This window comes from Hippichthys cyanospilos, chromosome 1, assembly GCF_059441005.1.
Source record: "Hippichthys cyanospilos isolate Australia breed blue-spotted pipefish chromosome 1, RoL_Hcya_1.0, whole genome shotgun sequence".
Classification (NCBI taxonomy): Eukaryota; Metazoa; Chordata; class Actinopteri; order Syngnathiformes; family Syngnathidae; genus Hippichthys; species Hippichthys cyanospilos.
The window spans coordinates 35792039-35819224 of record NC_142369.1 but is presented as its reverse complement, the minus strand read 5'-3'; the positions used below and the strand labels follow the sequence as shown (position 1 = coordinate 35819224).

At 38.2% G+C, this 27186-nt stretch overlaps 1 protein-coding gene across 2 annotated transcripts in view; it reads left to right on the top strand.

Moving 5' to 3' along the window:
- Nucleotides 1–1062: 1062 nt before the first annotated feature.
- The window catches only part of oclnb (occludin b), a 30371-nt gene continuing 4247 nt past the window's right edge, over nucleotides 1063–27186 (top strand). The window contains exons 1-7 of one of the 2 annotated variants that reach the window (XM_088419879.1): nucleotides 1063–1171; nucleotides 8475–8551; nucleotides 13072–13768; nucleotides 18688–18846; nucleotides 21044–21159; nucleotides 25613–25717; nucleotides 25878–26049. In XM_088419879.1, coding sequence (XP_088276005.1) covers nucleotides 8499–8551; nucleotides 13072–13768; nucleotides 18688–18846; nucleotides 21044–21159; nucleotides 25613–25717; nucleotides 25878–26049 — 1302 coding nt within the window. In that variant the 5' untranslated portion in view covers nucleotides 1063–1171; nucleotides 8475–8498. Of the gene's footprint in view, nucleotides 1172–8474; nucleotides 8552–11200; nucleotides 11432–13071; nucleotides 13769–18687; nucleotides 18847–21043; nucleotides 21160–25612; nucleotides 25718–25877; nucleotides 26050–27186 lie in introns of those variants that run through there. The other variant, XM_088419871.1, reaches the window with a different exon arrangement.

Genomic DNA, 27186 nt, shown 5'->3' with positions numbered 1-27186 from the left:
TAGCAATTAGAATACATTAAGCAAAGCTGTTGCACTATTAAATCAGCCAGTTTATCTTACATTTTTTGTCCCTAGTTGTTCTCCTGTAGCCTCCGCCCCCTCGTTGCCTTACTCCTCAGTTGGACTGATCCCACTTAGACATTCTCGTCTCTCCCTTATTTCATACTTTGTGACTTTTGTTTGTACTTTCCCATTCCCTTTTTGGACACCCTTATTTTCCACGCCGGATGTGCGCTTTCTGTTGTAATAAACTCTTTGAACCCAACCCCTCGGTTGTCGGTCGTTTCCTGTTCAGGCTCGGGGTCCCCCGTGACAACATATTCATCAATAGCCTGGCTGTTTGTTGGGTTAGAGATCCCAAAATAACCACACATATCTTTCACATCCCTTCCTTCATGCTACAAACTCTGGTTTTCTAATAAATCCTTTTGCCTAATTTGGAGGTATTTTTGTTATGCTTATTGTTATGGTCTCTGCTCTTGGTGTCCCCCTGTAGGATTTTTTGGGCATTGTAGAACAGCTAGGAACGCTCCTGGGAGGGCGGCGTCACCAGCTGTGCACCTGTCTCCTATCAGATTAGTGAGATCAGTGGCGTCTTTTCAGCAAAACAGATGATTTAAATATTTTACAAATGTTTTTTTTTGCCATTGTAGCTCATAGTCCATACATATATTGCTATACTGCTATATTGTAGCTCGTAGTCCATATATATATTGCTATATTACTAGCTATATTGTAGCTAGTAGTCCATATATATATTGCTATATTACTAGCTATATTGTAGCTAGTAGTCCATATATATATATATATATATATATATATATATATATATATATATATATATATATCACCACAGCGCCTCCTTATCTCATATGTGTGTGTGTGTGTTAAAAACAATGTCATATATATATATATATATATATATATATATATATATATATGCTCTGAATAGCAGATTTATAGGAAGTGGGATGCAAACCTGTTTTTGTTTCGGGACTAGTGCACTGTGCTTTTGTGTTGATGAGACAGGGGATTAACAGGTTAGTCCAGTTGTATAAAGGAGGAGCAAGTATCATGAGCACAGTAGCCCACGCCTTAAAAGCCTCTTTTTCCAGGTACACAGCAACTTTCGCAACGTCATTAGGATCAATCGTATATATCGCGTTGATAGGTGAGTTATAAAAGTCATTTTGATTGTTTCTGAATGATGACCTTACGTATTATTCTTGCTTTGTTGAATTAGCTGCTAAATGATTTATATGCCATTTTCACGCCCATTAAATTATCAGAAGGTGAATTTTTGAGCTGTTGTTGATATTCGTGGTGCGCATTGGTTTTGGCCTACTACCATGTGCAGAAATTTCAATTTGAAGCAACTGTCAGTTGCACAGAATTGTGTTTTGATTAATACATTGACACAGTAGTTAAAAACAAGACATTACCATCTGACGGGATTTCACAGATACTTACATGAAAAAATAATTATTTATTTTGATGACTACCTAATGCCACATATCACTTGACTGGATGAACTGAGCAAATGAAAGTGTTAGCTAACTCATCGGTTTGCAATTTTTTTTGTTTAATAGTAAAATTCAAACATCATGATACTATCAAAGACACTTGAATCTGAATGATTACAATATACAAAATCAATGTTTTGGAATGTGTAAATCAGTGATTTAATGTTGACATTTTCTTGTTGACCGTTTAGTATTCAATGGTTAAGTTACTCTTCATGTTAGTAGAGTGAATTGGATTTACCAACAAGATCTCTTTTTTATGCATGCCTGTTCACATACATGATTCATTTGAGAATTATTGACCCTATTAATAGGCTCTTCTCTTGAGGTTTTGGTGGGCTTCAGGGAAATTTTCAGATTTAGTACTGGAATGTGGCAGAATTATGGAAATGACTGGACTAAAACATAAGAAGAGAGTAAGCTAAAATGTTGATTATGTTTTCTAAGTCTAAACTATGGAATGAATGTCTTGTTTTGCTGAATGTATGAAAAGAATTGTTTCATACATACATTGTTTACATAGGAGGACTTACAAAATCAAAACGTATTTGCAATTCAGAGGATTGTACTTAAAAAAAAAAAAGATCCAGAGTCCAATGATCTTGGTCACATTATTTATGTTTTACTAAATTGTTGTGTTCAGCATAAGTGTTGCCGTTGGACATTGCCATTGCATTATTTATATTGAACTTGTGTTTTACTTCAATGAGAGATTGATCCAATTTTTTGAGCCACTTAAGTGGCGTTGAGACCAAAAAGCCCTCAAATAGCAACAATGCCTGGTCCGAGGTTTTTGAGCGTGGCCCACGAATTTCTGTTCACACCAAACAACAGTAGGAGCAGTAGTTTATTGAAATCAGACTGATGATGTAGGATCAGTGATGATTATTTGCTTGTAAAAGTTTGGTCAACTCTTTACTTCACAGACCCCCATGGGTCTGTGAATAATTTGGGTGTTTTTGAAGTGTTTTAGTTTATCTTTTAACAGTTACAGATTTGTGCCTTCTTCAACAAAGTCTTGTTTTTTTTTTTTTACCCTGCCTTTGATCGCTTTTGGTAGTGCATTGATAGTGTGTTGTCTGTCTACCTACGTAGATAGAATCCATTATAACATCTAGGAAAGACATAGCATTGGGTTATAATAGATATTGTTTGGGCAACTTACTTCAAAACTGTAATACACTATTAATTACTTATTACTGTCATTTCAATGTAAGTAGTTGCATTATAATATTACTGTATTTTGAAATGTAATGCATTGCACTACTATTGCATTATGTTTATATTATGTTATATTATGTTTATATAACTGGAAATATGGATTTTCTACGTGTAACTGTAGCTCATCATTACACATCCAGCAAAAGGTTAGTTTAAGCCAAAAACCAGTACAAATAATTTCATCTGTATTGTATTGTAAATTGCGGCCCTTTGGCGCAGTGAATAGCACGTCCCTCTCACAGTTCAAAGGTCCCGGTTCAAATCCACCTAGCTCCGGCCTTCCTGTGTGGAGTTTGCATGTTCTCCCCGAGCCCACTTCCTCCCACACTCCAAAAACATGCATGGCAGGTGAATTGGACATACTAAATTGTCCTTAGGTGTGATTGGGTGTGTGAATGGTTGTTTGTCTCTGTCTGCCCTGCGATTGGCTGGCAACCAGTTCAGGGTGTCCCCCGTATGCCGGCTTTGTCCAAAAAAAAAAAGGGGAAGACACCAAGTTTCTTCGTACTGATGTTTACTGAGTGCACTTGTTTGCAACAGTTCACACCGTAGAACTGACACATTCAAAGAGATGTCAGCTACGGACAACATAATATGTATTTAAACATAAAACAAACTCATACATACCACTTTGGGCCACTAAAGATAGACAAAGCTGGAAACACTTTATGTCTTCAATGAATATGCGCGTGCCGTCGCGTCTGACTTGATGAGAGCTGCGTTAATGATTTTCCCAGAAGCCCCTTTCGCAACCCTAAATAAACTCTGCTAGCTGACGGATTGAAAATCATCCATAAATTAACACTATTGCTCCGGTGGACTTAGAAATAATATGTTGCCATTTCAACCGAAATACAAAATATAGAAATCGAACAGAACAAAATTAGGTTATGTTTCAATACAACACCGCCCTCTTCCGGCGAATGCACGGTATTTCTTTGCCAACCGCCACACCCCGCCTATTGCCCGAAGCCAGCTGAGATAGGCGCCAGCAAGCCTGCGAACACTGTGGGGATAACCGCCTCTAGAAAATGGATGGATGGATGGATGGATATATTGTAAACCATTAAAGACAGGACACTATTTTATTGTATTTTAATCCCTTTATTACTTAGCTTCACACCATAGTGATGCATTGTTTATGCCATAGGCAAAAACAGTGCATTTCACAATTTCAGTGTTAGTACTTGTCAGAGAAATCTCAGAAAAGAAGACTAGGACAAGTCTAGCTGCTTAAACAGCAAAAAGAGTAACTCAGACCAGCCAAGATTGACTTTTCTATGCCGGGCATAGGGAAAAAGCTTGGGCAAATGTAACTCGTGGGTCTTCCAACGCTAGTTTTCACTGCCCAGCCGTCCCCCCCTGGCTTTTATTGAGCAAAAGCATAGCAGATTACAAGACACAACAAGAGAGCCAGCCGGGCGCCACCGGCAGCTGGGCCAAGGTCCCAGCTCACACTTTCGTGCGTCAACAGCTCTATCTAAGGACAGGGTCAAGATGAACTAGGATTGCATAAATGGGTAACAATGAACTAAGCACATAATGATAACAACCTAATATATGATTCCCTTCACAGTACTGTATTGAAATTCAAGTTCAGTTGGCAAGCTTAGGGATGGATGTTTCAAAAATAGATGGTTTCGGTGGAGCTAACATTAGCAGCTAGTCGACATTGTTAAGGTGTTTTAACGTACTGGCTATTATGAGTTTTGTACGCTTACCTTGTCATTATTATTAGTTGCGACAGGGATCTTGCTGACAAGGTTTTTAAATACAGTACTGGTGAATCCACTGTGGAAAGTGGTGTCAAAGTGTTATCCCTCAGCGATGATATTTTTCTTGTCTTTATCTCTGATGACCTGAAAGTGATGTATGTCCATCTTGTGTACATATTGTCCATATTCACCCAGCTGTAGTAGATCATCAAGTAAACATTTTGCCCCAGACTTTTCTCCTCCAATCTGGCAGTGTTTTTGCCGAGTTTGGGGGGAGAAATCGTAATGCATTTCTTCACTTTCATTTGTAATGAGTACAATATTACAATTTTTTGTGTGTAATATATTACATTAACGCGTTACAGTATAAAGTAATGCATTACAATAATTACTTTTGTAATGCATTACTCCCAACACTGATTAGACATTTGTGTTCATTTCATTTTATTTTATAATAAATTGTGAAAGTCTTCACGATTCTTCAATAAAGCAACCAATTCAACCAATTTAATATATTTTTAAAAATGTAATAATTTTTTAAATTGTAAAATAGCATTTTGTGTCTACAATTGCTTGCTAATGAGGCCATGAAGCCAGGAAATTTAATGCAGTTTTTGACAAAATAATTGGCAGCAACCGTTGGGGGGGAAATTGACCTTTGTTTTATTTTCTAAAATTAATTATAATTGTTTAGTGAATTATAATAGTTAAAAATTAAGTGACTGAAAAGTATCAAATACACTTGTAGCCACACATTTTTCTATTTTTAAGACCTAATCAGGGAAGAATTTTCAGGATTTTAGAAAAATTTAGGGTTGCGTTTGTTACGGACGCTTTCGGCCATTTTGCTTTTTTTGACTTTCGGACAAAAGCAGCCGCTGTGCCCTGGAAAGGGTTAATCCTGAACAATCTGTACCAATCGACTTCTATAAGTATGAATTTGCACTTCCACACAGAGCACAAACTTACTTTATCTAATTGCTTTGAAACTAGAGCACAAGATGTCTTCCATTACCCATATGTGTGATTTTATGAGCGTGATTAAAATATCAAAACAACAGCAAACTGGATTCAGACCTGCTGTCTTGAGGTAAAAGAAAATGCATTGTACACACAGACTACAGTACTGTATGCTTTCATGCAAATGCTATATGTACTGTAGTACTGTTTTTTCATTATCTCAGATTCAACAGTACTGTCACTCAGCTTTCATGTCCTATTAAAATTGGTCATATTAAATAAAAAATTGACACATGTTGGGCATGGTAAAAGGTTATTTAAATGAAGATGACAAATTCCATCATCAGAGGGTCCTCACATTGTGTTGCTATGAGGTACTTGAACTCCATAGGGCATTAACCTGTGAGGATCAATCTGTATTACTGCTTTACTACTAGTGACAAAACAGCGATGTTCTATGTTGTTCATAGTATAGTTTCACAATCATTTAACAGTTCATTATTATGCTCGCAGTATACTGTAGTATTGTGGTATCAGTGCTGCATAGTATTCCCAGGTGCTTCTAATATTTATGTTGTCACATTTAGTTACAAGAGACAACAGCTACTTATTTGGTAAATTGTCTGAGCAAATTTGTTGATGAATGGGTATTGAGCATAGCTCAGATTGTGACGACACGCGTGATTCAGTTTGCTAGATGTCTAGATGTGTTTTTTCATTGCAATACTATATTGTGTGTGCCTCCACGTTACACGGCACAATGTAACTTACACTTCGTTACAACCTCAATTAAACCTCTAACTCTAATTTTCCCATTGAAAATAATGGAAATGCAATTCATCCATTCCAGCCACAAAATTAAGTACACTTGCCCATTATTTTAAGCAGTGTGTGGTTAAAAATGTAATGTGATAATGAAATAAGTAAAAATCTGCTTTTATGAAGAAATGCAACACTTCAAGGGGCTGTATCATGGTAATTCCAACTTTTTGAAGCTTTTAACCCTTGGGGGAAATTTTGATCCAACTACTTAAAGGGGGTATAGGTTCCTTCTGCCATTTTTTTTTATATATAAAGTGGCTTGCGAAACTATTTGGCCCCCTTGAACTTTCTGACCTTTTGCCACATTTCAGGCTTCAAACAAAGATATAAAACTAATTTCTTGTGAAGAATCAACAACAATTGAGACACAATCATCAAGTGGAACACATTTTATTGAATATTTGAAACTTTTTTTAACAAATTCAAAAATGAAAAATTGGGCGTGCAAAATCATTCAGCCCCATTGAGTTAATACTTTGTAGCGCCACCTTCAATTACAGCTGCAAGTCGCTTGGGGTAAGTCTCAATCAGTTTTGCACATGGAGAAACGGATATTTTTGCCCATTCCTCCTTGCAACACAGCTCGAGCTCAGTGAGGTTAGATGGAGAGCGTTTGTGAACAGCAGTTTTCAGTTCTTTCCACAGATTCTCAATTGGATTGAGGTCTGGACTTTGACTTGGACATTCTAACACCTTGATATGTTTTTTGGTGAACCATTCCATTGTAGCTTTTGCTTTATGTTTTGGATCATTATCTTGTTGGAAGACAAATCTCCGTCCCAGTCTCAGGTCTTTTGCGGACTCCATCAGGGGGCCAAATAGTTTCGCAAGCCACTGTATGTGGGTCGGGGTTGAAGTAAATATATATTTGACAATGTTGTGAGCATTTCAAAGTCAGCCCAAGTTGGATGACAATAAGGCCAGGCTAGTGAAAAATTCCCAGACACCCAGGGGTTAACCGTGTTGCAATGCTAATCACCATCAATTTCCCCAACATGTAATTTTCCTTTGTTGTTGACCCAACTCTAAGAATTCCTGCCCATAGCTGCACTCCCACCCAATCTGGGAAAACTTTTTTTTTTTTAATTTTATTTACAAGTGCCACTCATTCTAACAACTCAGTCACCCAAATGTCGAAATTGAGCAACAACAAATAAGCAACAGGAACAACACAGCATACTCAAGATACGTAAAGAAAAATAAATAAACAAAAATAAGGCCCATTTAGTCAACAATTAAATTAAAATTTTCACAAGAAGTCCTAGTTTTCACAGCTTTCGAGTTTGTGCAATGCTTTAACGTGTCCAGGTAGGCTCTCAAATATGATATGAAGACAACAAAACTTGGTTTCTGCTAGGCAAACTTGCTGGCATGTATATGGAATTTGGCCAACAAACATACAAGATTAAGAACATAATCTTTTTGGGCAGGAATCACATAAAAAAAACAAACAAATAAGACATACTCAATTTTAAAACATATTTGGATGTCCAATTTTCTAACCAAGAATAAGTTCAGGTCACACCAAAAAGTCTTACCCCGATCTGGGAAAACAGTGCAACGCTTTGTCCGCTTGGTGACATCACTAACCAAGGTATACCCTCATATCGCCCCCATACTGCTCCTATACATTCTGTGCAGATTAAACAAATGCCCGCACTCTTGTTGTTGTCTACAGTGAACTAAGAGTAGGCTTTAAAGTAACCAACCGTTTCATTTCCTAGTTGGAAATACAGCCACCCACTGCTGTTTATATATTGACTACAGTATATAAATGGGGTAAATTTTTCTCCCACAAATTTGTGCGTTACTTGAAAGGTAGTACATAAAATGTAACTCGAGGTTGCCATATTGTTTGTTGCATTTGTAGAAAAAGAAGTAAGCAAAATCCATGGACTTTCATGGGTTTCAGGGTCTTGCCATTTTTTTTTGTACTGCCTTCTGCAGTCAACTTAAATCAATGTCACATGACCAAACTCAGAAAACAGGTGAGCCGTGACATTGCGCTTACATTAGCTGGCTTACATTAGCCAGTCAAAACCAGACAGCAGAGTATAGGCCGAAAGGGCAGTAGTCAAAGATTGATGAAAATGAGAGAATTAATCCACTTATTTCCTATTCCACAAGAGAAATATTAAACAAAATACCATATGTAGACTGGTGGGGCATATAGAATATTTTATTGCAAAGAAAATATTTGCCTTTTAAGTGAACATGTGTGATTTTGTTTTAGTGTGCATTCTATGTGGACTTCACTATGCCGGGCGATAAAATCAGCATCCCACCATACCAGCCAAGTGGCAGCAAACAGTGAGTGTACTAATATTTTCTATAATATGATAGATTTTGTCTGTAAGTGAAAACACATGCCCTCACTTTTAGGGCAGCAGATATGCACATAATATTTCTTTGGTTTATACAGTAAATAGCTGTGATCACCAACCTTTTTATCTCCACGTACCGGTCATTGCTTGATATTTTTACTGTAGACCGGGAGGCTCAAAATGTACAAAAATCTATGCAAATTTCACCAAGTCAATCATAAAACTGAATTACAAAAGCTATTCATTTCAAGGGAAATACTTGGCACAGACGAAAATGCAAACGAGCTAAACGCATACAGTGCAGCACTATTTAACATGATGAAGATAAGAACTAATATTAGCTAGCATGTTATCCACAGTCACAAGTTTGATGAACAGACAAACTAATGTTGGGCATATTATCATACATCAACATTCTTACAAAGAAAGTACAATTTACAGACAGTAGTGGACCAGTGGCTCCACGGACTGGTACGGACCGGGCAGCAGACCGGTGGTTAGGGACGACTGATATAGAGTATTGAGTGTACCTAATAAATTGACCAAGATGGGCGCCACCTGGGGGGAAGGGGTTTGTGATGACAATGATACATTAAGTGTAAGTGAGAATTAATTTTTTTGTATTATAGTGGAAAAGAAAAACATTTTTAGGTAGGAATGGCTGTTAAATGCATTAATTACTTTAGAAAAACTAAACAATATTATACTTTCATTTTTTTAATTTTTTTTTTTTTTTTTAATGGTGAAAATGCTGAAGTGGGATTCTTTGCGTATTAGGGATAATATGAACATTTTAAAGGTGAAACCACGTGATGTAAAAACATTTGTGAAAACGTTTTTCATTCAGACGTATAATCTGAACAGTTTAAAGTTGGAACTGTCAGGGTTACTGGATGGAGGACCCAAGAGCACACACAGGTATGTGGGTTTAGCAACTGAGCATTTATTTATCGTGACATACTTGCTGAGATGGAGGCTGATGAGAGTGGCTTGCTGGGGGGGGGGTTGTCGGGCAAGCGGGACTGTCAAGGGCAATCGGTCGGGCAGGAGCCGCCGCCGACGTGAATGGTGAAAATGTTGAAAAGGGGAGTTTTTCACATTGATTATCTGGTAGGATGGTACGTCAGAAATTTTTGATCAGTTTTGTTTTTTTTTTTTATCGTGGGTGTTTTATAATGGTAGGAGGAACAGTTTAATGTTGAATCAGCTTTAATCAAACAAAACGTAGAATTTACAGGAAAAAAAAAACATTTTTTTATGAATTAGTCAAAAAGTCTAAATCACACAAAGAAACAAAAGAAAAGGTGCAAATTGTATTTTTTGTTGAAAAATAAAAGTAAAGTAAGACAGACTTAAACAGGTCATTAAATGAAGAAATTAAAGGATAAAAATGAAAGAAGAATTTTTTAAATGAGAAAAATGTTGGTATTTTAATGATGAAAAAGTGATTTTTTTTTGTTAGAGGGAATTTGGTTTTGGTGCAAATAATATGAACAATTTTCTGTAATTTTCAACCGACATATCACTTAACTATTATGGGTCAAGATTTTTTATTTTAGTTTGTTGGGCCAAAAGTGCAACTAGACATATAGCACGAGATAATGTGCTGCATGTCAGGTCACTATATTATAGTGACACAGCCAAACGTTGTGAGAAAGCCAGACAATGCTTCAAAATAAACTGTACCATTAATATGAATTTATGACATATATGGCTTTGGTATGCTTTTATTTTGAAAATACAGTGATCCCTCGTTTCACGGTTAATGGGGATGAGATGGGAAGGGAATCCCCCCCCCCCCCCCCCCGCGAAAAGTAAAACCCGCTAAGTAGTACCCCCGCTTTTGAAATGTATTTTTCTTTTTAAATATAAAAAGTATTCATGGTATACATATTATTTAAGACAAATATTACTACAGTACATATATTTACTTCAATCTTAAATGATTAAACCTTATACCTTAATCCTTGTACCACTGTACAGTAAGTGAGCAGTTAGCCCTTTCTTTTGAAGTCTCACACAGCTGCAGTCATATTAGCAGCGGCCTGGACGTTGAATTAATGTAAAATCTGTACATGATCAAACATAACAATGGAGAGTTTCCACTGGAAATACCATTTTATTTTAAAAGAAATCTAAATAAGAGATTTCCAACGGTCTGGTAAACGTCTGCTCCTGTTTTTTTGCCTCGACAATGTGTGTGCCTTTGATGTGGGTGCGTTTGATGACTAACACGGCATGTCCCTGTGGGTGTATAAGAGGGAGTTGGGGTGGGAGTAGATTGCAACTCCACAGGTATGTGCTGTGTAACTCTTTAAACACACCCTGGCACATGTTGTCAACAGACAGAGGACCAAAGACGACGTTCACCAGACCGTTGTAAATGTCTTACCTAGATTTATTTTATAATAAAATGGTATTTCAAGTGTAAACTCTCCAGTGTTGTCATGTTTGATCATGTACAGATTTGACTTTAATTCAATGTCCAGGCCGCTTCTAATATGACTGCAGCTGCGCCAGACTTCAGAGAAGGGGAGCTGTTCACTTACTGTACAGTGTACAAGGTTTAATCATTTACGACTTAAGTAAATATGTGTACTGCAGTAGTTCAACGTCCGAGGACGACCCGTGGCAAGTGCGTTTATAGTTACCTCGTCTGTCTGGCATTCAAGAAACCGTCACAATACAATAGCTTGTATACAATACAGTAGCTTTTTTTTTCCCCGAAAAATCTGCGAAAGACCAAGACGCAAAAATTGACGCATGAAGTAGCAAGGGATCACTGTTTTCCTGGAGGCATGGTTGTGACAACTGTCTACTTGATAATCACGGAAGCAGTGATGAAAACAATAGCGATTGGAAAAAGGTGCTTTTCTTTTTCTTTTTTTTTTTTTTCCAATCTCCCTTCTTCATTTCAGTGGACTTTTTGGTGTGCTTTTTGGGGTCTGGCATCGCCCTGCTAACATGGAATCTTAAAGAAATAATTGCGAGCAAAGTTTAACCGAGAGGCAACTTTTGACGCCTTAGTCACGTGGATACATTGAGCAGTATGGGCTGTATTTTGTCTGAAAAAAAAAAAAGCAATATATTTCTGCAGTACTAGATGGTTAATTGACAACACGAGCTACATTGTTGACAGTGGGCCGAGCACTGAAATGAAAATCTTAGCCAACAGTCAACAAAGGCACATTTAAGGAACGACTGATGATGAACACATGATTGAATTTTATTAACATTATTATAATTGCAAAACTATCATTTACTCCTTCAATACATGCTTTGAAAAAACTACACAAAACAAGTACAAAGTACTTTTTTCATATTTAAAGCAGCAATTTGGACATACATTTGTTCAGAAAAGACGTTTTATGGGCTTGCACTGATGAAAACTTGTCACCCCCTCCATCATTTAGATTGATTGTAATGGCCTTATGTCTTCCTGTTGAACTTGAAACCTCCTCCTTCACAACCAAAAACCCCAATTGAGTACATGGATCATTTTTACATTGTTGAATTAATAATGAATACAGTGGGTCCCCGTGTTACGAGATTAATCTCGTAAGGCTTGTAAGGCGAATTCACCGTATAGCGGTCAATTCAAACCTATGTTAAATTGCTAATGCGTTTAGAACCCCAGGTAAAAACATCAAACTTGTACATACATATTAAAAATTGGTACCAAAATAGTATAGTAAGCGCTATGTAGATATAATATACATGTATACAATCAGAAAACATGACAAATAAAAAATCTAGAAAGGACTTTTTTTTTTTACTTTTGAGTGGTACTTGTTGTGCCCATATTCCCTAGTTAAGGGCAGCCTAGGCTAGGCTAGCTTTGTATTTGATTATCTCCAATTTTGTGCAATATAAATTATCTTCTTACTTCTCTCTTTAAAGATCACTAGCAATCTTTGGACCCATGACTAACCCTTTTCAAGTTTGAATTAAGCAGTAAAAAGCACTATATATAAGGTTTTGTAACCACTCGCGATAGAAAAAGCTTTACATTCCGCCATTTTGAAATAAGTGAGGCTAACCAATAGCAGACCAGCATCTCCGTCGGCAACAGAAAATAAGTGCAATTACCTAAAAACGCCTGCAGATGGAGACAAAACACAAATACAGCCCACCCCCTAGGATCATGACAGTTGTTTTGTCGCAAAGCTGGCAAAATACCGTAAAGAGGGTATGAAAAAACTCAGTATTCCACATCGCAACTTGAAAAAAACGTAAGACAGGGATGCTGTAACACGGGGGTCCACTCTACTATAGTGCTCCATCATTTTCAGCTGTCAACCGACTGCTATGTCTTGTTTGGTCAGCTACGAGCTGACTATTATATGTCCACATCCGAGGAGTGTCCATGGCATGTGTGTTTATAATCGACTCGTCTGTTTGGCATGCTGGAAACCTTAGGCATTTTACTATTACAACGTGCAATACATCCTCAGTTGTTTTTGATTGAAAAAAAAAATCTTAATTCCTGTCTTTTTTTTGTTGCAGCCACAGTAACAGATACAGGCATAGTGAGCTCATGTCCAACCCAGCATTTTCCTATCATCCAGCAGACAAGATGCTTCACTTCTATCGCTGGAGTTCACCTCCGGGTGTGATGAAGATACTTTGTATCTTGATAATCATCATGTGTGTAGCTGTGTTTGCCTGCGTGGCATCCACACTTGCCTGGGACTATGATATGAACGCCATTGGTCTGGGCGGTGGCACCGGCTTGGTCCCAGGCTTTGGCTCCTACGGCGGGTCATACGGTGGGTCATATGGTGGTGCATACAGCGGCAGTTATGGAGGTGCTTATGGAGGAGGCATCGGCGGTTCCTATGGTGGCTATGGAGGAACGACACAAATGGATCCTAGAGCTGGAAAAGGCTTCATCATCGCCATCGCTGCCATCACCTTTATAGCTGTGCTCATCATTTTTGTGCTGGTTGTGTCCAGACAAAGAGCTGCTCACTCATCAAAGTTCTATCTAGTAACAATCATCATCTGTGCCATCTTGGCATTTTTGATGATCATTGCCACAATTGTTTATCTGGTGGCTGTAAACCCAACTGCCCAGTCCTCAGGGTCTATTTACTACAATCAGGTTCGCCAGCTATGTGCTCAGTATCAAAACCAGAACCAGGCTCAGGGTATCTTTCTCAACCAATACCTGTACCACTACTGTGTCGTGGAACCTCAAGAGGTGAGTTACTCACATTGTTGGTTTGTACTTGTATTTTCAGACATTCATTTTATAACAAAAATACATGCCCAAAATAAGATCCAAGAAATTCCCACATTTTTTTTTTTTGTTAAGCAATAACCAGTGATGGGCGGCAAATACAGTTCAGCACCCAAAAACATATTTAAATCGTTACTCTTTCAGTGATATCAAATGTGATATCAGTTTAGTAAACATAGAAATGAAAATACACTACTGGACTGTGTCATGTCTCTGGATTCCTCCAACTGCAGAGAGAGAGTGACTCGCTCAGCTTACTTAGGCCTGCAGTAATTATTGCTTCTCCTTTCAGGCAGGGAAGACTAAAATGATATGTGAAACTACACATTTACCGGGCAGTAACCATGAGACGATATGTTTTATTCTTCACCGTATTTCTCAGTGTACAAGTCAAGTTTTGTTTTTTTTTCCCCCTCATTTCCAACCCACGAGTCTACTTGGGCGAGTCTACTTAAACAGTACCTATATATAACTCAAAACCAGACCAATTTTATCCCCATATCTGTGTTTGAATAACATTAATTGGAATGCAAAATAATTTCCTTTCTGAGCCTTAAAATCATTACAGTATATACACAGTACCTCTAATTTGATATCATATACATCTGGTTTAGCGCATTTACGCTTTCAAATGTACTTTCGTCAAGAGCCACCTTATTGCCTCTTTGTTGTCAACAATTAGGTTGTGTGGAGAATTTTTCCGGTGGACTTTGACCCATTATGAGAAGGAAAAAATGGCTTGACTTGACTCAAGACAAAAATGCAAGCGCATTGGCATGGCACCCGTGGGAATCACCAGGTGGGGGTAGAAACACGGCGCAGAACACACTGATCTCGCGGCAGGCATCACTTGGGTTAAGAAAGCTTCAGCAAAGCATTTCTGGAGACCTCCATTTCAAACAAATTGGACAAATCCAAAGATGGCTACCCGTGGAAGTTACGAGGATGTTTGTGCAAATGACAAAAAGGAAGGAGCAGACGTCCGCAAGTTAAATGGGACGTGCGCTTTGGTGTCAGATAGTGATGGTGACTTTTAGGGCTTTTCGACTAATTCATATTCAGCTGTGTCAAAAAAATAAAGCATTGAAACTTCAAATCTTTTTATTGTTGCAACATTAGTTTAAACATTTGCTTCTACGCACACGTACATTGTCTTGCACTTGTCTCATTTCCACCCAACCCCCTCCTCCCCAATAACTGCACAGTATTTTATTCATATAGGATGAGAAAATGCATATAAAAGTACCATAATTTCGTCATTGTAATAATACACACAGTGTGTTTTAATTGGACAGCCGTTATATGTCTAACCACTTAAATCAGGAGAAGATTAATACTTGCGTTTTTGTAAAATTCACCCAAATTGAAGTAAAAAAGGGTGGGTTGACTTATGCATGAAGTTGACTTGTACACAGAGAAATGCAGTAATTTGTTGAGCCAAAAGTGCAATGAGACATACTTGAGAAATGTGCTGCCTGTCAAGCCACTGTATTATAGTAAAATGCCCAAACGTGAGAAAGCCAGCTAATGCTTCCAAATAAACTACCAGAACTGCTTGTATGACACAAACAGCCTAATTAGGGCCCGAGCAGCTACCGCTGCGAGAGCCCTCTTGTTTTTCTCCGGATTATTATTATTATTATTATTATTATTATTATTTACTGTGCAGCGCTTTTCCATTTTTGAGGGCCTAAACATGCATGAAAAGTCACCAAAATTTGCACATTTGTCGGGCCCGGTGAAAAATTTTATATTTTTGTGTTTCCCAAAACAATGCAAAAAAAATGGCTCTGCAGCGCCACCTAAGGTTGAAAAAGTGCACCTGGTCCCGGCCCGTTTGACCTAGAGCTACGAAAATTTTTAGGCATATGTAGGACCTAGAGATCTACAAAAAAAGTCAGTGTGAGCCATGTGCTCAGATGTACAGAAAAAGAGTTATGAATTTTTGAATGTGCATTTTTGGCCCATTTGTGCATGTTTGCAGGTCCCAAACTGCTCCTTGTTTCTCCTAAACGCTTTACTCAATCGCCTTCAAATTTGCTGGGGTATATAATTAGACATAGGGGCACAAAAAAGTGAAAATTGATCAGAATATCATTAAGACATGAAATATTAAGCTTTTAAAATTTTACGACTTTGATAATGGGCGTAGTCTGCACGCCACCTCAAAGTCAGATGACTCGCCAAAACGAAAATAGTGGCTGTAATTGGCCCAAAAATGGCCTTATGAGTGGAAAATAGCCTCTCACTCCCGGCCCGTTTGACCTAGAGCGACAAAAATTTGTAGCCTTATGTAGGACATCGAGCCCTACAAAAAAAGTCAGCGCGAGCCATGTGCTCAGATGTACAGAGAGAGAGTTATGAATTTTTGAATGTGCACTTTTGGCCCGTTTTTGCTCATTTGCAGGTCCCGAACTGCTCCTTTTTTCTCCCAAACGCTTGACCCGATCGACTTCAAATTTGCTGTGATGTTTTATCTGACTGTGAGGCACAATTGTTCAAATTTTTGTGACGATCCGCCAACAAATATGTTGGGGGCGGGGCTTTATATTTATGCCTTTGATGATTACTTTGCCACATGTGAAACAAACCTTTATAACTCAGCTTTACAAGATTGGAAAAATCTGAAACTTCACAGACACATGGAGACTCAAGCCCTTAACACAAGTGTTTAAAAAAATCTTCAATTGCTTATAAGGCCATCTAGTGGCAAACAAAAATGTCAGTCTGATGTCTCGCCAAAACGAACAAAGTTGCTGTGTTTGGTCCCAGATTGTCTTATCTTTTCTAAACTTCATATATTTGATGGGTTTCCAATGCGGAATACACCTATCAACGTATTTTTTGTTAGAGTGCCAGCGCCACCTAGTGGCAGCCAAAAATATAGCATTTTTTAAACATTTTTATGTGTTTAGCTGAGCCCTTTGAAGTAATATCGCTGAAATTAAGTTTGAAAAGCCTCTAGAGTAGACAGCCCTGCTAACCTCCACCAAATTTTACGAAGTTTCGATAATGGGCGTGGCCTCTACGACCATTTTCATTCCGAAGCTTTATCTGTCCAGTAAAATTAGCTGTAATTTGACCCAGATGATCTGATCTCACAATTTCACACATTGGATGAAAATATTCTCCTGAACATAGACAAAAATATATTCCAGTTTAAAGCGAGCACCACCTAGTGTTTGCAAAAAATGTCATTAGTCGAAAGATTACAGTCAATCCTGTTTGGTTTGACCTACAGCTATGAAACCTTTTAGGCAAATGAAGGACTGTAAGACCTACAAAAAAGTCAATAGAAATGATATGCTAGGATGTACAGAAAAATTGTTATGAATTTTTTTAATGTGCAGTTTTGTCCCATTCTCAGACATTAGCTGGTCTCAAACTAGTGCCTTTTTCTCTTAAACGATTCACCCCATTACCTTCAACTTTGGCATGAATCATTATCCAACTGAGGGGCACACATCGTCCAAATATCGTGAAGATCTCTTGACATAAGATGGGGGCGGAGCTTCAAATTATGTTTAATAATTCCTTCGACAAGAGTGACAAAAATCTTAATAACTCAGCTATGACACCTTCAAACCATCTGAAACTTTCCTGGGACTTTAAAAGTCATGCAATAATACAGCTATGTGATAAACTTTCAAATCATTTAGAGCGCCACCCAGTGGCGGACAAAAATCTCATTTTTTATACTTTTATGTACTGTGAAATGCCTGTTTCACTAAATGAACTCAAAAATGGTCAGAAAAGCTATGACACATTGGAACATTAAGGTTCTCAACTTTTATGACTTTTCAATAAAGGGCGTGGCCTCTATCCCAACTCAAAATCCGATGTCTCGCGAAAACAGTAAAAGTTGCTGTAATTGGACCTAGACAATCTGATATTTTTAAAACTTCATATATGGGATGGGAGTCCAATGTGAAACACACCTACAAGCCTATTTTTTATCATAGTACGAGCGCCACCTAGTGGCAGCAAAAAATAGCAAATTCTTAATGTTTTTATGTACTCTGCTGAGTACAGCAGAGTAAATGTTTTCTGAAACGCCAGTGGCCATGCCTTAAGCCCTCCACAAATCAGTACGATGTTTCGACAGTGGGTGTGGCCTATATGGCATTGAAAGTCACAAAATTGGAACAATAAAAGCTGCAGTAACTCCACCCACATTGTCCCACCTTCTCTAAATTTTACATATTTGGTAAGAGCCCTGCACTGAAGTCATCTACAACTACTTTTTCATCGTTCACAGTCCTTGTTCATACCCCGACCTGTTCATACCCCAACGTGCACAGGTCTGCGAGGGCCCTTTATAGCTGCTTGCAGCTCTAGTTTATTTTGAAGTTCCTCTCAGAAGCATAGTATAATTGTATAATTGTACAGTATAATTCAACTTTCAACAGCTGTTAATTATTTTTTACAGCGTTTATACAGGTTACACGACTATGCAAAGTCAACTAGATCATTTTTAGCTCACAAAGTGAGCAGCTTCTGATGCAAACAACACAGTGTTCTTCTTAGATCACGTTAAATTGTCAATTCAGGGCAATTATAACAAAATCAAGCAATGACTTTTTTCTCAATTGTCACTTTTTTTTTCTTGATTGATTTTTGTTTTTTTTCTCAATTGACACTTTTTTTCAGCTGTTTGTTATGGAGTGCGATGTTATGCGGGACACCAACAATATCTAGATGGTCCACTGTTTGACCACCGTCAACCTATTGAGCACCTCTTGTGTAAACTATGTTTTTACTGTGTTTACAGTTGTTTTTGTAGGACCTGCCATACATGGAGTTAACAATATTCAAGATTTTAATCATTGGTTTGTCATTTAAATCTTGCTCAACACTGAGTTGATCTTGTGATTTTTCAGGCTATAGCAATCGTTTTGGGTTTCCTGGTGTTTATAGCCCTCATCATACTTCTGGTGTTTGCTGTTAAGACACGCTCCAGCATCAGGCGCTGGGGAAGAGACCGCATTTTATGGGAGGAGGTTAAGGTTATCAACGATGGTCATAGCATTGGAGAGTGGGTGAGTGCATATTTTTGTTTGGTACGTTCAAAATGACATTAAAAAAAAAAATCTTAATCTGTCAACCACACAGCAAAAACAAACACTTGGGCATGGCGTATGAAAGACTCAGTGTGACTCGCTCAGCTTACTTAGACTTGCAATACTTATCGCTTCTCCTTTCAGGCCGGGAAGAGTAAAATGACACTTGCCTGGAAGTCACCAAGAGATGAGATCTGTTTTCTTTTATCTTTAGCCTGCTGGCCCAGAAGTAAACTGAAGCATGCAGAGAATCTGCTTCCTTTCAAGCCACTGTATTTTCACCAAACAGCCAAACATTGTGAGAAAGCCAGACAATGCTTCAAAATAAAATATCAAGTACTATATCAGGCATGTCCAAAGCCAGTCCTCGAGGGCCGCCTATCCGGCAAGTTTTAGAGGTTTCTGTCCTCCTACCACACCTGATTCAAATGATCAGGTCATCAGCAAGCTCAGCGGAAGCCTGACAACAATCCTGATCATTTGAATCCGCTGCATTGGATGACGGAAACATCAAAAACATGCAGGATAGGTGGCCCTCGAGGACCCGGGTTGGACATGCCTGTACTATATGAACCGAACAGCCTTGGAATCCTTTTGTTTTGAAGTTCCTCACGGAAGCAAGGTTGTGACATGAAAATGGATGAAAAGAGGCAGGTGAAACTGCAGCAACAGTAGGAGGAGTAACCTAACCAATTTAAACACTGTCAAATATGGTCATTTTCAAACAATTGCAAACCAAACATTTGTCATTTGTATAACATATATATTGCTAAATATATCATACATGTATAAGACCAACAATAATAATAATACGTTGTACTTAATATATTGGTCTGATGACAACCCAAAAGGAAGGTTGTGTAGCGTCACATAATCGACTACATTTCTCAGAATGCTTGCCGCTGTAGGGAGCAATTTGACAGCCAGGCAAAACTTGGGATAAATTAGTGAAGAACTAAACCAAAGAAGCGATCAAAGTGCGCGTCCCACATCAAATCAAACTAAACAATCAAGGTGCTTTTACATGTCGCTACGGCGTCCTTGCGTGTACCGAGCAAATGTTGCACGTCACTACGGCATCCTTACGCGTACCGAATAAACGTAACAGCACGAACGTGAACGCTAAAGTAAAGTTGTTTCACAGTCCGAAAATACAATTAAAATATTCAAATAAGGTCCAGATTACAAGGAAAGAAAGAAATGTGTTACCAGTTGACTCACACTGGGTTGAAAGACCGTTGACGTGACTTGGCGGCACAGGTGACAAAGATGTTTAATCAGGACGTCTGCTGACGTCATATTTAAAGAGTGGCCTTTTATTTGTCTATTAATTTATTAATTTTTACTTTTCTTTCTTTAAGAAAACACAACAGAGTCCATTTAGAAATTTTTTGAATGCAATTATATTTTCTATTTGATGATTTCTACATTGATTCAAGAATTTTTATTAGAGTTAATTATCTGTTAAAAGTTTTGTAGAAAATAGAGGTTGAACACTGATGAATGGTTTGATTAATTAGTTGAAAAGGTTTCATTGCTTGACAGCAGAAGAATTAAGATAATGTGAGATAAATACACAAATATAAGCAAATAGGAGAAACAACCTTATTTTTAGGTGATCGTAAAAAAGATGTCCAAGTGCACATCATCTGAGAATATCATAAATTATTATGTTCTAACACCTATCTGGTTTTCTGTTGTGTATTTAGGGCCAATGTTTACATTTTTGGCCTGTTTTTGTATTTTAATCATATTTTTAGGTCTGCAAAATGTATGTTTGCGATCTGTAACACCATTGTGCTTCCACAGAGTGATAAGCGTGGTGTTTCATGAGCAGTTTCTGGGTGTGGTCATTTGGGAATTGTTGTAAGTGTGTGTATGGGTATAAATGACAATCTCCGATAATTCCAGAAATCATATTGTTCTATGAAAGTCAAAACCTACGAAAATACTATACTAATAGCCTTCTTGGTTGGGTTTTCATACCCAGGAAAGACATCAAAGCTGACATTCACATTTCTGTAGTGGCTGTCTTTGGCTCCTGGACGTATTTGTGCAGTTTTATTCAGGCATGCAGTGAGAGATGGAACAAGTTTGACTTGCTGCACAACTTTTCCTCCTTCCGGAGAGAAAAATACTTAAGTGTAAACAATTGTGACATTGTCTCTTGCCACAGGTGAAAAATGTGTCAGGCGAACCAGAAACATTGTTGAACGACTATAACGATCAAGTTGGGGCACCTCAGGGCTATATGGAACAAATGGACCAAAACAAGCCTCTTTACATGCCAGGGTAAGCCACATATCATAAGCAGCAGTCATGTAAAAATATACAAATATTTTCAATATTTTCTCAAAATGATAATTGGCAATCGTGCCTATGACCCAGTTCTGATTAATTATATTTTGCCAAGTCCCCACTAGGAAAAAGAACATTTTTCGCACTCCCCCACTTGACGCTCTGACTATAAATAAGATTATATTATCCATGAAAATTGTATACTGTAAGTATACCTAAACCTGTATGCTTTTGAAGATTAACACAAGAAAAACTAATAAGTATAATTCAACTTTCAAGAACTGTTACACATTGTTACACATCACATGACAAAAACAAAGCCTTTTCATTGGGGGTCATAGGCTAGGCATCATCGGCTACCCCTGGCATCACCTCGCACCCTACTATTTGAGAAGCACTGCAATTACCTAACCTGAATTTAAATGTAACCTTAAACCCTCTAGTAAGTTTTTTTTACGTTTGGGAGAGCAATTAAAAAAGTAAGCAAAAATAACAACAACATACCAATTTCCACCGCAGGAACTTTTGAAGAAAATTTCAATTTACCTGGGTAAATTTGAGATGGTGCAGTTTCTCCATCAAACTGTTTTACTCAGGTAAAGTGGTTCCCTGTGTTACGAATAACCATGAAACTCGAGCGGTTTCAGGACCCCAGCCAACCACACAAGGAATTGGATAGTCAATGATAGTGTTCCACGCCAGGCTTGGAAACAAAAACAGTCCCAAAAGGTAAAGTATCAATTCAGAGTAACAAAGTACAAACCCAAAGTCTCTCAATAAAGAAGAACGCAGGATGAGAAAGCAGGAGATATGGCAAGGGTGCGTGGAGTGTGGTGAAGCAATAACCCGGCAAAAATCTCTCCCGCACCGGCTGGTTATAAAGCCTTCGTGATGGACCGTGAACTCAGCCTAAAAAGACACCCTTTATGACATGGGGACTGTGAATTCAGCCTAAACAAAAAGCACAACTTAAAAGCAGAAAACACAACACCCTGGAGTCATTCTAAGTACCTCCAAGCAACTAGGGCCTTTCTGGGTCCAGCTGGAACTTTCGAGGGGGAGGGTTGTGCTGAACCCCAATTGATTGGTGGCGCTTGGGTGTCTTATTTGGGCCCCCTTTAGCTAACCGTAGCAGCTAACCTCTAGTGATATATATATATATATATATATATATATATATATATATATATATATATATATATATATATATATATATATATATATATATATATATATATATATATATATATATATTGATTATATACATATACCTCTTGTTTTATTGAAAGGATCGGTGCTGGTCGGCGCTCAGGAGACAAAGATGACACTCAACAAAAGACCAACTTTCCCAAATGCTATTTAGCCCAAATAACTGGCGTATTTATTTTGACCAAATGCAAGTTCGCAAAATACAATTGACATTGCGTGAAATCATCATATGAGCCTCTTACCTATGCCGAGAAGGTGGAGAGCCAACACCCAGGCAGAGCTCCGCTTGTCAACCAGCTGGCCGTTCGTACGCAACCCGCAGCAGACTCTACCTGTTTGTACTCTGCATTTCTCTTTTGTACTTTTCAGTTGCGCGAGGAAGGGCAGGTGGCCTACCCGTCCGCCCTGGCGCCGCAACACCTGTTTCCCGATTTGCTATTGACACTTAAGTGTGTCCTTCAGGCTCTGAAAAGCATCTTATTCAATAATGTTCTCCTTTGATGAAAACATCTTATACAATAATAACTGTCAACCTCCCACAACAATGTTCTTCTTTGGTATGAAAACAAGATAGTAACATGGTCAAAACGCCCTGACCAAAAACAAGTTAGTGAAAAACAACTTGGTTGCACAATATATTCGGGTTTTCAACGGCTATGGGAAGCATCACTAATTACCATTCCTCTCACCTCTAGTGGGCATATATATATATATATATATATATATATATATATATATATATATATATATATATATATATATATATATATATATACTGAAGGAATCTAGAAAAAGCTTCTTGCCTTAAACTAGTTCCTAGCGTGTTCGTTTTTGTTGAAAGATCGCCCATACCACAACATAGTGAAACAATTGATTTAATCCAGACAGAGTGGGAAAGTACACGAGGCCTCGGGCCAGTCCTGCCACAGGTCGGAGCAGAAAATGGCAACCTTTCACCTTCAACATTCAGTTCTTATACCCTTTTGGGGCATCTAGTCCCACTGTGGAATGCAAGTGTGTGTGTGTGTGTGTGTGTGTGCGTGCACGTGCGTGCGTGCCTGTCGGTGTGTGCGTGTGTGCGTGCGTGGGGGTCTGTTTGCGTGGGGATGGTGTCTTCAAAAGTCTTTGTTCTGCCGGCCATTCTTTGAAGCGGGAGGAAGTCTGAGCACCATAAAACTCTGACTGATATCTTCTCTTGAAGGCCACACCTAGCCTTTTGCCCATGGTGGAATGTTGGTCAGGGGATGCCATCTGTTCCTTTTGGAGGTGCCGACTTGTCTTTATTTCCCCTGGGCCAGGACCATATCTGCTTTATACTGACATTATGTCGTCTCAATCTTTATTAGAATAACACAGTTCCATGTACACATTATTTTATTGATATATTGAATTTGAAAAATATGAATTTCCTTCAATATATATATATATATATATATATATATATATATATATATATATATATATATATATATATATATATATATATTGAAGGAAATTCATATTTTTCAAATTCAATATATCAATAAAATAATGTGTACATGGAACTGTGTTATTTATACGGATTATATATATATATATATATATATATATATATATATATATATATATATATATATATATATATATATATATATATATATATATATATATATATATATATATATATAATCCGTTCTCGAATCCGTAACTCGAATTGCTCGTATGACTGGCAAACCTATGTTAATTAGTGAATTCGTGCAACGCGTGCAAAAACCTTAGGTAAAAACATTACGACTTTATACACATATTAAAAATTAGTAACCTAATCTACTGTACAGTTAAATAACATAAATATACAAAGGAAAAATGACATTTACCTTTGGGGCGACGTGACTTGAGCTGGGTGGAGGCGGAGAGACCAACCCGCAGAATTTCTTTACGAACTCCCTCTTTTCCGAACTTTTCGTCTTACGAACGTGGACCGCGGCGATTTTTCTTATGCACAAACCTTTCGACTTACGAACAATCAAACATGCCCCAACATGCCGATGTCAATGTGTCCGTGCTATTTATTTTCGCTTTGCTGCATCAACAAAATCAACTGTTCTCGCATGACACGAAAACGCCGATATGCTATTGGTCTTATAAGGTCACAGTCACGGTCTCAGTCATGGTGTCAGTCACGGAGATGCCGATATGCTATTGGTCGATTAAGGTCACAGTCCCGGTCTCAGTCACGGAGATGCGGATATGCTATTAGCGGGCGTCACGTCAATCACAGAAATGCCGATATGCTATTGGCCGAACGCCTTCATCTAGCTTGATGGCACAGGTGGTCGGTGTGTTGTGAAGACTTTGCAAACTTTATCTGTTAGACATGGCTTCTAAAATTGCTAGTGGCGGTAAAGGAAGAAGTAAGAGGATGATGACAATAGAAACAAAGCAGGAGATAATAAAAAAATATGAAGGAGGCGCACGCATAGTTAACCTCGCTCGTGAGTATCGCCGTAACCACTCGGAAATCTTCTAAGGGCAAGACTTTCCTTGCCAGGGGACGGACCTCGGTCAGCAACAAAATGGAGAGGCTTCTTCTGTTATGGATTAAAGAGAAGGAAATCGCCGGTGATATGTTCTCGTTTAAGAAAAGTTCTAGTTTAAGAAAATAAATAAATTCTGCAAGTTCGTCTCTCTTCCCCTCCGCCTCCACCCAGCTCAAGTCACGTCGCCCCAAAGGTAAATGTCATTTTTCCTTTGTATATTTATGTTATTTAATTTAACTGTACAGTAGATTATGTTACTAATTTTTAATATGTGTATAAATTCGAAGTTTTTACCTCAGGTTTTTGCACGCATTCACTAATTAAGATAGGTTTGGATTGTCCGTCATATGAGCAATTTGAGTTACGAGCATAGCCGCTGAATGGATTAAGTTCGTAACGGGGGCCCACTGTACTGTATAAACAACATTACTTTCACTATAATCCTAAAAGAAAAAAATTCACAGCGTCATTACATCATTATGTATGTATTGGAAGCTGTGCTGTTTTTTCCCCCGAGATTAAACAAATTCAATTCAATTAAAAGTTCATGCAAAAAAAACAAAACGCAATGTTATCATAACCGCCTCTATCTTAATGCAATAGATGGAAAATGGTCCAAATTGCCCTTAAGTGTGTTTGTGAGTATGAATGGTCATTTATCTCTGTGTCCCCTGCGATTGGATTTTAGGACTGGTCATACAGCTGAAATTTGTTTGCAGGAATTCTGATAACTCTAGCTTTGTGGATGACCCAAAGGCAAGACTAAACGATTATGACACTGGTCCAGATTCAGGTGATGGCCTTGAGGAGGAAAACTTAAGCAAGTAAGTAGATAAGACAATATTTTTGATTGGCTTGCTAATACAAATGTAGAGTTGTGTTTGATTCATTACCATTGCCAGTAAGGACACTGATAAGAGCTTACTCTTGGTGTTCCGAGTTTACTTTGCATTTGCATTACATGCAGCTTCCCTTCCTCTGTAGATTGTTTCCTTCCATAGTCGATGAGGAGGAACGTATGGCCTACAAACAAGAATTTGGGCGGGATTACAATGAGTACAAGAGAATTCAAGTTGAGTTTGAGGATATAAACCAGAACCTTGCTGTTCTGGATCGAGAACTGGCCAAACATCCAGATGGCAGCCCTCAGTTTCTGGTAAGGCTAAAGAAAGGCTACGCCAACCATTTTAAGTTTTCTGAACAAGAACTAAATCAATCTGGACTCTGCTATATTTTTCAAGATAGATTATGTCCTCACAGTTTTTGAAGAAAATATTTTATACATCAAATTTTATCTATTTTTCGGGTGTATCATTTCAGTATTTTTGGTCTAAAACAAAGTGAAATCAATTATACCTTACATCAGTGGTGAGCCGTAAGGGCCAGCAAGGTCTTCTCTGCTGGCCTAATATAACCTGACATCATTCAATCGTCCGGGGTCTTCTCTGTTGTATTTTACGCTTCATAATGCGCCACACATTTTCAATGGGGGACAGATCTGGATTGCAAGCAGGCCAGGGGAGTACCTGGACTCTTTTACTTCGAAGACACACTGTTGTAACACATGCAGAATGTGGCTTGGCATTCTCTTGCTCAAATAAGCAGCGGCGTCCATGAAAAAGACGTCACTTGGATGGCAGCATATGTTGCTCCAAAATCTGTATGTACTTTTCAGCATTTATGTTATATTCACAGGATTGTAAGTCACCCATGCCATGGGAACTAATGCACCCCCATACCATCACAGATGGTATGCCTTTGAACTTTGAACTTTGCCTTCAAAGGTATGCCTTTGAACTTTGCATTGATAACAGTCCGTATGGTCCGCTTCCTCTTTGGTCCGGAGGACACGATGTGCAGTGTTTCGAAAAACAATTTGAAAAGTGTACTCATTAGACCACAAAAAACGTTTCCATTGTGTATGAGTCCATTTTACATGAGCTCGGGCCCAGAGAACCCGGCGGCATTTCTGGATGTTGTTCACATACGGCTTTTGCTTTGCTTGGTAGTTTTAACCCTTACTGATGTAGTGACGAACTGTATTTACTGACAGTGGTTTTCTGAAGTTTTCCTGAGCCCATTTGGTTATATCCTTTACACACTAATGTCGGTTTTTAAGGCAGTGTTGTCTGAGGGATGGAAGGTCACGGTCAATCAGTCTCGGTTTCCGGTCGTGGCGCTTACGTGCAGTGATTTGACCAGATTCCCTGAACCTTTTGATGATATTATGGACCATAGATCTTAAAATCCCTAAATTTATTGCAATTTTGCCTTGAAAAAAGTTGTTCTTAAA